The sequence below is a fragment of the Hemiscyllium ocellatum genome, chromosome 2 (assembly GCF_020745735.1).
Source record: "Hemiscyllium ocellatum isolate sHemOce1 chromosome 2, sHemOce1.pat.X.cur, whole genome shotgun sequence".
Taxonomy (NCBI): domain Eukaryota; kingdom Metazoa; phylum Chordata; class Chondrichthyes; order Orectolobiformes; family Hemiscylliidae; genus Hemiscyllium; species Hemiscyllium ocellatum.
In genome coordinates, this window is record NC_083402.1 from 11,804,702 (window position 1) to 11,816,289 (window position 11,588).

At 41.2% G+C, this 11,588-nt stretch overlaps 1 protein-coding gene across 2 annotated transcripts in view; it reads left to right on the forward strand.

Annotated features, from left to right (window-relative positions):
* nop14 (NOP14 nucleolar protein homolog (yeast)) overlaps nucleotides 1–11,134 on the forward strand; it is a 50,210-nt gene extending 39,076 nt beyond the window's left edge. For both annotated transcript variants that reach the window (XM_060834649.1, XM_060834659.1), the window contains 4 exons: nucleotides 501–648; nucleotides 3,076–3,194; nucleotides 4,540–4,695; nucleotides 8,735–11,134. In XM_060834649.1, the coding sequence (XP_060690632.1) occupies nucleotides 501–648; nucleotides 3,076–3,194; nucleotides 4,540–4,695; nucleotides 8,735–8,834 (523 nt within the window). In that variant the 3' untranslated portion in view covers nucleotides 8,835–11,134. The remainder of the gene's footprint in view (nucleotides 1–500; nucleotides 649–3,075; nucleotides 3,195–4,539; nucleotides 4,696–8,734) is intronic.
* Nucleotides 11,135–11,588: the final 454 nt, after the last annotated feature.

Here is an 11,588-nt window from a genome sequence, read left to right on the forward strand (position 1 = left end):
AATTTTGAAAATCAAATTAAATGAACACTGGGAAGGGGAAAAAATTGAAGTGATGGAGGAAGTCTCATTCATCTGTCCAAATAGACTAGCTGACTCAAATGGCTCAGGAATGATGGTCTGAGTCGCCAACTCATGTTCTGTAAATTTCAATGATTGACTGTCTTCTCATCCCTTTCATGTTTTTATACCTGCCATGAAGGTGTGGAGATTCTGTTTCACAAAAAAATAGTCACTCGAAGGTTCCCCTCCCAAATGACCATTATTCATGTGCGAACTTTGACGGTGTACAGGCTATCAATCTGGGCAGTACAATAAATCCTCTGTACCTCCCGATCCTTTTAGAACCAACTAATTGTTTATCCCCTGGGAAAGATGAGGGAAAATATCAGTTAGAAATTGAACGATAAATGGAAAGCTGCTGTAATCCACTAAGGACTAAAGAGACTTGTCACTTGAATAATGTATACGATTTATTGGATTTTCTTTAACTTCTGCTTTAGGTTGTCCTGCATAGCCTTGTGTCTTAACCTGTGCAAGCAATGTGCCTCCTTGTATAGGTCGTTACCTTCATTTCGGGAAATAATTAATCCACTGGAAATGCTTCTTACCTCACATCTACCTGTGAGTGATTACCCAGCTCAGCTCCAGGTAGGAACTTGGTTCTTGGTCCAGATATTTTTTGTGTTGTCACCTGTTAGACAGCATTTCATCATATAAAATTTACATACCGAAACAGACCATTTGGCGTACTTCTACTTCTTGTGTTAACTGGCCTGTGTCAGTGTTAATGACTCCCACCAAACTCCCTAATCCCACCTACCCACTTCATCTGACTTTATCAAAAGTCCTTCTATTTATTTCTCCCTCATGCTTATCCATCTTCTTGAGTAAAGTATCTGTGCTATCTGTCTCAACCACTGTTACTGACTTCTACATTCTCAACACACTCTGGTTAAAGAGGCTTCACCTGAAGTACCTGAATTAGATTCATTAGTGACCATTTTATATTTATGAACCATAATATTGACCACGAGGCAATTTCTATATCTACCCTAGTAATGACCATGTACGATAAGAGAGAGTCAAACCACCTCCCTCTGAAACTGTTACTGAATCCTCACTACCCAGCCAAATAAAAACTGTAGCTTCAAAAGCAGGTGAGGTGGTGAGAATTCTGAAGCATGTAACTCACTTCCCACAGTCCATCCACCATCCTCAAGTTACAAGTCAGGAGTATAATGGAATACCCTCCATTTGCCTGGATGAGTGCAGCTCCAACAATACTGAAGAAACCTGACACCAGCTACCCTTTTGATGGCACTACATCCACTCCCTTCAGTAATCAATGCCTCCACCGCCAACAATAATGAAACCAGTACATACCATCTGCAAGGTGCACTGCTCAAATGAACCAAGGTTCCTTTGGCAGTCCCTTTTCAACCCATCACCTCGAAAACTCAGAAGGACAAGGGCAGCAGGTGCATAGGAATACCACCTCTGCACGTTCCCCTCAAAAAATGAAGGTTAATGTCATTGAAACTTACTGAAATCTTATAGGGTGATATGTATTGAGTGTTTTCTGTGGATGGTGAGTGTAGCACAGAGGAATGTAGTCCAAGATTAAGAGTCAGACTGTTTAAGATTGAGATGAACTGCTTTCAGAGGGTATTAAATCTTTAAAATTCTCTACAGGAGCAGCTCAACAGCTTGTGTTCAGGACCATCATCAATAGATTTTCGGATACTAATAATATCAAGAGGTGTTTGACTAGTAGGGAAACAGGGTGGATCATTAACCATAGCTTGTTCGAATGTCAGGACAGACTTGATGGGCTGAAAGGTCTACTCTTCCGATTTCCTCTGTTTCTAAGCAACATCTATGCTGAAAATTGGATCTGTTTCTCTGTTCTCTTGACCTTTGTTGCTGAATCCACAAGCCTGGAAATGCCTCCTTAACAGCCACTATGGTTGTACCTTCCCTGCATCAATCACTTGGACTGCAGCAGTAAAAGTGGCTGTTCTTCACTACTTTCTCAAGGACAGTGGGCAATGAATGCTTGCCTAGCCAGCAGCATCAACATTTCACAAGTGATTAAACATTTTAAAAACCCTGTTGTAATCTTAGAAGACCACTATTAGGTCACTCTCGGCCTTCTCTTTCCTCGCATGAAGAGCCCTAACATAATCTCAACATCAGAAAATAATTCTGACACAACTATTTAGAAATATGGAAATGGGAATTCCCACTGTGACAAATAACTGAGAAATTCTGACTGAAAGCTCTTACCTCCTTTCATCTGCTGGTGTAAAGTAATTTGGTTGGTGAGAAAAGGACTGCAGATGCTGGAATCCCAAATACACAGGCAGGTGGCTGTAAGAACACAGCAAGCCAGGCAGCATCAGGAGGTGGAGAAGTCGACATTTCGGATGTAACCCTTCTCCACCTCCTGATGCTGCCTGGCTTGCTGTGTTTGAGGGCTGAAGGGCCTGTACTGCGCTGTAATGTTCTATAAGTTCTATGTTCTCCAGCCTCCTGCTGTGTAAAGTAATTTGGCTAATCCGTTTGAAATGGAAGGGTGAAGCAACCAAGATGGTATTTCATGTCTTAATAAGAGAAAGAATAAAACATAGCTTCAACTGCCAGCTTCTATGATCGCCTTCAGTCCCACAAACCTTAGATCTCAGTGTGCTTCTGCAACTTTGGCTTCTTGCAGCTTGCCAGTTCCAGTCGGTCTGCCGATGGTGGTAAGGCCGTAAGCTCTGCAATTTTCTTCCTCAACTCCTCTGCTTCTCTATCCCGCTCTCGTTTCCTTAAAGACTAAGCTTTTTAATTATACGTTCTAAACATTTTCAGTTATAATTTCCCCTAGCACACGCTTTCTGAGCCTCAGAATCATCAACAACTTTCCAAGTGAAATACTGGGTTAAAAAGCTGCTACAATATAGGTGCTAAGTAAGAAGGTCGTTCGGTGTCTGATAATGATCCTGTCAAGTGCCTTGGGAAGATATACTAATTTAAGGATGCCATGTCAATGCAGGTATTAATTTTTAATCTGGTCTTATCCCTAACGTATAGGAGTTATATCACAAGGTCCTAACGGAAGTGCAAGAAAGGCCAGCATCCTATAAGCCACTTGAGTTTGAAAAGAAGAAACCAGTCCCTTTAAAACTGTTCACACCCAAAATAGTGGAAGTGTAAGTTTATTTAATTGCATATCATGTTGAGTATTGTACAGAAACCCATGAAAAAATTATAAATTAAATCACGCCTTGCTGAAAATTGAACAGCTTAATAACATTTTCAAAATTGTGTGATGTCTGTATAAGTGAGTGAATGGCCAGTCTCTACAGAAGAACTCCTGGGGTTATACTGGTTGTAGTTAAGTGAGTATCTCAAAGGAAGGTGAGGGAAATTCTTCCAGAAAATTACATTTTGGGATACAGTCGATGAGTGAAGAATTTGAAATATGGCTTGTTGAGTATAGCGGTCTTTGGAGGAATTGAGTGCCTTTGATTCCCAAAGCTCTCTTGCTGAGGGCTTTTTCTCATGTCATTTCCAAGTCTACTGTAGACCAGCTAACAGAAGTTAATTGATTGCTAGAATTAACAACTCCATGGTAGTTGTGTTAGGCAACTAACAAATGAATTAGATGGGTCCTTCAAAAGTCTTTTGTTGTCTGCCAATTTTTAAATGAAGGTAGGGGAACAGTTACAAACTGAAGTTGGTGATTTCCGTTGAGGATAGGTGTCACATAAAGGTTGGAGTGATTTGAATAAGGTTTCAAGTGGAAACTATAAGCAATTTGTCCGTTGACATTGCCTGGTTTAGATCCAGAGGGACAGGTCTCTGTGAGCTGTCAATGTCAATGCTGCTCCCTGTCCTGGCAGTCAGGGAGCATGAGAATGGAGTCCAAGAAGTTGCTGCCTCGATCAGAGCCAGAACTGTTGTGTAAGTACAATGGCTCGATAGTAAAGCTAGGCCCTAGAGTCTGGACTGCACAAAAATCAGTTTTTAAAAACAAGAAGGGCTTTCAGTTCATTCAGGTTTAAATTCAGATCAGTGAAATAATGTGATGTGAACAGGAGTAGGCAGATTTCTACCTCCGATTGGAGAGTTCTTTCCCTCTGTTTTTATTCGAGTGATCTCTTAAACAGTTAAACGGTGAAGGATTGTCTCAATGAGTCAACATTCCCCAGAGATGTCACAAATCTGTGTCAAGTTAAATTATTTCAACCACAGTGGCAAAAAAGATGCAAAAACTTACTATAGTAACTGGGGAGGAGAACGCCAGGCAAGGTTCTCTCGCTGAATACTAACGGGGCCAGCATATTTTTCTGTGGGTGTCTGCTGAGATCCACTGGTTGAGGTTCATTGTCAAAGAAAAGTCACCAGGGCTGGCTCCCATGAGAGTGCACCTGGAGTCTCCCCCCTTCCTCCTACACCCTCGCAGGCCATGTGCCTTTGTGTGGGAGTGGGGGAATGGAAATTTGGAACAGTGGGGGCTTTTCAAAATAATAAATCTGAAGCTTGTGCTTTCAGCTCAGATTACGGGCGAAAACGAGGTGGTACCCGGCAAGAGAAAGAGCGAATGAGGCTCATCCATAAGCACAAGCGGGAATTTAAAGGAGCTGTTCGAGAAATCCGCAAAGATGCACAGTTTCTGGCCCGACAGAAGTTATCCGATATTATGGAAAGGTAAGCAAGCACTGATAGGTTCTGCAGTAAAACATTGCCCTTCACAAACCCTGAACATCCAATCACTCTTTGGCTACGCTTCAAAGACAGCGTAATTGGTTGCAGTTGCACTGTGGGAAATGTTGCCAGTTTGAACCTCGCAAATCCACAAACAGCAACATGAAAATCACCAGATCATCTAGTTTTGTGGAAACAGTGACATAGCAGTAATGTCGTAAGCACTAGTAAGGCAAAAGCTAGGGCTATAACTTCAAATCCCATCACAGCAGCTGGTTCCACTCAAATCTGGGAATGTTTATGACCATGACAGTTCTCATCAATTGTTCTAAAACAACTGGTTCACTAATGTCTTTCAAAGAAGGACATCTTTTGTCCTTGCCCAATTTGGTTTATTTGTGACTCCAGACCCATATCATCAATGACCCTTAACTACCTGAAATAGTGTAGCAGGCCACTCTGTTTAAGTAGCAATTAGGGATGGGCAACAAATATTGGTTTTTGGGATGTGGCATCTGGGAGAACTTACTTGTTTCCCTTGAAATAATGCCAGGAGATCTTTTATATAATTTAGAAGGATAGAGGGAGCATCAGTTTAAACTTAACAGAAAAGTGGCACCTCCAGTATTGAAGTAATCTTTCAGTACTGCATTAGAAGCTCAAGCTAGATTACATGCTTAAATCTGTGGAGTGTGGTTTCTCCATGCCCAGTGAGGTTTTGGATGAGAAGCCCAGTTCCTTTCAGCACTTGTTGTTGTTTGAAGTGATGGTGTCATTATCTAGGCCAGCACTTATTGACCATCCCTAATTCTCCTCCTCCCTTGAACCACTGTGGTCCATGTCATGTATGTTACGATATGGAGGTGAATCCCTCTGTTAGTTAAACCCAAACATCCAGAAAAGCCCACCTCACCTCGCCTCATAATCTATTAAAGTATGAGTGACAGAACTCCCAAATTCCACTATTTAAAGAAAATAATGTAAATTTATTTTTTTAACTCTAAAAGTGAACATTAAACAACAACTATTCAAAACTCTAAGCCCCCCTTTCTATTAACTGCTTCCAACTCTAGCATGATATACTGTTCCAATAAGACACTTATTAAAATGGCGTCAGTTTAATTTCAAAACCACACAGCAATTGTTGTCTTCCAGCTGAGGACCACCCTGGATCGTCGTCTTTCTTTTCACTGCAAATATGTTTCATGTGAAAAGGTTCCTTTGACAGAGAGTAGTTTCCTAATTTCCTAGGTCTCTCTTGGTGGCAGTTGCTCTGTCTGCAATTTTCAAAATTCCAGCATTGTTACATTCCCAACATCAGATTGTCTCATTGGTTCGATGTTGGAAAAATAATAAATTCAAATTCGATTGGGTTTTAGTATCCTATGGCATAATTTAAACTGATTGGTTAAATTCAAATTGTTATTAAAACAGCAACCAAAACCGAGGTATCCATTTCACAGCCAAATCTTACAAATTTTCAATATTCCAATATACTCTGGGACTGCCATCTAGTCATTTATGCAGGTGCTTGTAAGCTCTCAGTTCAGAACAGCATTCACTCTCTCTTAAAGGTACAGTACACGCCTTCGACTTCATAACATGTAGGTGCATCCATAACCCTGTCAGGGAGAGTATTACAAACATAAGCAGCAGTAGGTCATTCAGCTCATTGAGACTCCTCAGCCATTCAATGACATTATGGCTGGACTATTGGTGTTCCAAATTTCCATCGACCCCTGACAACCTTTAATTCCCTTGTTTGACAAGAATCTGTCTACCTCCACCTTTAAATCATTCAGTGAAATGTTCTCCACCCCTACTGAGGCAGGGAGTTCGAGTTTCTCAGTACAAAATCTAATATAACCTCCTCGCTAGTTGGTTCTAGAATGTGTTACTCCAAGAAACTATCTCAGTCATACCATGAGCTCCTCATCTGGCAATGACTTTTCAATGTAATTTTTAAAATTTATATGTAGATTAAAATTGCCCATTATTATATTAGAATTCACCCTGAAATTTGAGTGGATGAAGGTGGAGTCCGATGTAATGGTATTATAATCAAGTAAATATAACTACAACGACGTGAGGGAGGAGGGAGCCAGAGTTGATTGGAAGGGATGCCTAGCAGGGAAGACAGTGGAGCAGCAATGGCAGGAGTTTCCGGGGGTAATTCGAGAGACGCGGCAGAAATTCATCCCAAGGAAGAAGAAGCATGCTAAGGCGAGGGGAAAGCAACCATGGCTCACATGGGAAGTCAGGGACGACATAAATGGAAATGAGAAAGCATACAATGTGATTAAGATCAGCGGGAAGCTAGAGAATTAGGAAGTCTTTAAAAACCAACAACTACAAAAGCAGTAAGAGGGAGAGGATGAAATTTGAGGGTAAGTTAGCTAGAATATGAAAACGTTTTATTTTCAGATATGTAAAAGGTGGATATTGGACCATTGGAATATGAGACTGGAGAAGTAGGAATTCTGTGACCATGACTCCTGGTTATGGACTCTGATCATTGGAACATCCTTGCTGCATTAAACTTGACTGATCCTGTTAGAATTTTATAGGTGTCTGTGAGATGCCCCCTCATTTATAATTATTCTGAATATAATCCTAGGCAGTCCAGTCTCCCTTCATGTGTCAGTGCTGCCATCCCAGGAATCAGTGTGGTGAACATTTGTTGCACTCCTCCATATCCAGAGTGTGCTTCCTCTGTTAAGGAAATGCCAAAACTGTACGTGATACACTTGCAGCAAGAAATCCCCTGCTCCTGTACTCAAATCCTCTTGCTATGAGAGTTATTTGCTACCCTCACCATCTGGAACAGCATGTGTGTTTTTAGTGACTGGTGTACAAGCATACCCCAATCTCGTTACACCTTCCCCTTTCTCAATCACTCACCATTCCGTTAATAACCTGCCTTCCTGTTTTTGCTACCAAAGTGGATAACCTCCCATTTGTCTACATTATACCTCCTCTGCTATGTGTTTGCCCACTCATACTGAAGCCTCTCTGCATCCACACTCCCACCCAGCTTTATCACAGAATAGAATCCCTACTGTGTGGAAACTGGCCCTTTGGCCCAACAAGTCCACACTGACCCTCCAAAGAGCAACCCACCCAGACCCATTCCCCTACGTGTACCCTGACTAAAGTGGGAGAAAGTGAGGACTTCCTCAGGAATCCCTGACTAAAGCACCTAGCCTACACACCCTTGAATACTATGAGCAATTTAATATGGCCAGTTCACCTGACCTGCACAGGTTTGTATCTGTGGGAGGAAACCGGAGCATCCAGAGGAAACCCACGTCGACACAGGGAGAGTATGCGAACTCCACACAGACAGTCGCCCGAGGCTGGAATTGAACCTGGGTCCCTGGCGCTGTGAGGCAGCAGTGCTAACCACTGAGCCACCGTGCCGTGCCCACGGTCATCTGTTTGGGCCAAGGCCACAATCCTGAGGAACACCTGCTGAGACCTGAAGATGAACTAATTGACTTTCAAAAATATAACCATCTTAGTCATAGTCATGTAGTGCAGAAGAGGTCCTTCTGCCCATTAAGTCTGTGTTGACCTAGTTGCACAAACCCCACTTTCTAGCACTTGATCCATAGACTTGAATGATACGTGTTCATTCGTGTACTTTAGAAACCTTGAGGTATCCAGCCTCCATTACCTTCCAAGGCAGTGCGTTCCAGAGTCGTAGCATGCTCTGGGTGGAAATTTTATTTTTCCTCAATCACTTATAAACCTCCTGCTCTTCACCTTAAAATTAAGCCCTGTATCCAGCCTGTCTCTTTCAACCTGTCAATGCCCATCCAATACTCCATCCCTGTCAAATATTGGTGAATCTTCTCCACACCCCCTCCAGTGCAATCACATCCTCCCAATAGTGTGGCAACAAGTACTCCAGCTATGGCCAAACAAGCTGCTGTGCAGCTCCCTGTTGTTATAATTTACACCATAACTGATAAAGACAGGTGTCCATATTGCCGTTTTCATAGCAATCTACCTGACATTCTTGCCTACTGTAATTTTGCAGAGATGCAGAAAGGAAGAGGAAGGTGAAGATGCTGTTCCATAATCTAGCGACTCAGGAAGGTGAATGGAAAGTCATGAAGAAAAAGAAGAGGAAATTATGATTTCCTTAGCCTTTCACTGCAGAGAATGCCACTGTCTCTAACCAAGGAGGTGCTGCTACCTGGATGAATGCTCGACATGAGAAATGTCACAGAATCAAAAGTAAACATTTCCACAATGGAGATCTGTGGAATTGAATTTGGCAAAGTCATTAGCCAAATCTACACCCATCCACCCTCCTCCATGATGGGCCATGATAGTTTATTGCGAACATTAATACATTTTGGCCAGTAGCCAGTTAATGACTCACTCCAGGAGTGAATATTACATAACCTGCTTCCCAGCAATTCACTCTCTTAACCTTGAAATATCTCTCAGCACAGCACCTAGTGACTGCCTTAAAGTTACTGTTGTAGGTGGGTTTTATATCTGATGGAAGTACATGTAATTTTAATAGTGTACAAATGTTGAAAATCTTGAATAAAGACAGCAAGTACGCAAATCAGCAAACAGCTCAGACAGCACATCTGTGCAGCTTATCGTTTCTGTTTCACAGCAGTGTTTATTTTCTTCATTTGTGTTGGTGTACATTGTCTGCATTTCCAGCATGTTCTGGCTTTTCCAAAAATGGTCCGAGTATCTTTCAGGATAGATAATAATTATGTTGTATATCTTCTGGTTCAGCTAATTCAGATACTCTGGAGCTGGACCCGGGAGTAATATACTGGGTGACTGCACTTGGAAGCAAGGCAGGTTCAATCAAAACCTTTAAAAATTAATAACTCATCTGATAAGCTGCAGGTTGTGTACACTTGTTTCTTTGAATGTGAAAATGCTGTGCATTTTATATGGAAACGGAAAATGTAACAGTGAATAACAGGGATGTATTGCACTAATGTGGATGTTTTTATCACATTGTGCCAACTAATAGAGGAGAGCTGAGTTCATGGCTTATGTAGGCAAAAGTGAGGACTGCAGATGCTGGAAATCAGAGTCCAGATTAGTGGTGCTGGAAAAGTACAGCAAGTCAGGCAGCATCCAAGGAGCAGGAAAATTGACATTTTGAGCAAAAGCCCTTCATCAGGAATGGCTTAATGGCTCATGTATCCCAGGCCTTGTGTCTGTGAAGATCCAACCAATTCAAACTGTGAGCAGGTTCATGGAAAATGTTTTCATTCTAAGAATCATTTCCTAATCATGGCGAGAGATGGTTCTGGGGTGAAGCATCTTTACCACAGACCATTGCCTGCAGTAAGTATTTATATTTTAAAACCAATCCGAATGTTGAGAAGCAGCATTTGTGTTTGTAGAAATACAGAAATAAATATTTGGAAATGTTTGCCTAAATTATTTCTTTGACTGTGATAATTATGTATGAAATAGAAATAATTTCCATGTTTTTATTCAGATTGCTAGGGGACCAGTTATATATTTGATGTTGACTTTAACAATCCATTAAACAGCTTCAGCTGAGTCACTGTGAATGGTGGTGATGCCACCAGGAATTGTTTTGTTTTCATGGCAGGAGTTCAGTGTGTGGGCAATGGTCTGACTTGGATGCCACAGTCTTAATTTGGGCTGTTCCTCGTGTTTCATTTGTAAAGCACTTTATGTTTATATCATATTTTTCACAGTGGCAGATTGTCCCAAATGCAATACGGCCAATGGAGTGTAGTCATCTTTTGTAATTTAATTTTGAGAAGATGTGAAAATGTTAGTTGTCTATGTCTGCCAAGAGGGAAACCTCCTGTCGCTCTGATAGGAAGCTAGCTTGTGGTGAGAGTGAACTTGTGAAGTTTTTGTTAATGTGTGGAGGCTGTTGTGCTACAGCTGCCACACAGTTTTGGCTCACCAGAGACTTTGTGTCCCTTAACTGCCTGTCACAGGCAAATCAGAAGGCTTCACAGATCGGAAATCATCTGGTTTGGCCTCATTGTATCATACCTTCCTGATGCTGGACTTGAACCTGAAAATTCTGGCTGAGAGAGAGGGCCATTGTCACTGTGCTACAAGACCTATGGCAAACCCATATATGAGAGGAAAAAGCAATGCAGATTCCAATTTAGCAAGCTTACCTAAAATGTTTGCTATATTAGGTGCCATTGGGTTAGCTGTTACCATAGCTTGCAATGTACTGATACTGCCCATTCAAACATGAATGATCCATATAAAGTAGCTACAATCCATGACAATGTACTGTCTATGGACAAGTCAATATTGTTTATATTATTCTTAAAAACAAGAATCAGGAGAATCAAGAATATTTTATAAAGTTGGATTTGACCTGACCAGACTCAAAAGGTAAAAGATTTTCCTCCTATAGTGATGGCCTAGAATTTTCACCACAGATTTTCATATGTATATATTTTGAATATGTTGATTACATAAGATGTAAATATAAGTGTATGTCTAACATTGCTCTGCTGTTTTTGCTATTGTTGGCAAGAGGAATCAAGTTCATTTTCAAGTGTTAAAATAGGTTGAACAAAGGTTAACCACTTTGTAAATGGGAATGTAATGGAAGAATCTAGGAATGGAAATGGCTCCTGGGGTCATTGAAAAGCCAAATAGGAGCAGTGACAGAGTGCACTGCATTTGTAGATTTTATCTGGACAGACCAGCTGAGGTGGTTGAATGAACCATCCTCAATGCAAACTATTTTCTTTACCTTTTCCAAGACCCCCCTCTTCCTGACAGATTAAAACTGTTAATTATCATTTGAGCTTTGCAATAAACAAGAATAAGAATCTGAGTAGGCTATCCAGCCTGTTGATCCTGCCCCACCATTCAATATGATAATAGCTCATCAAACACTT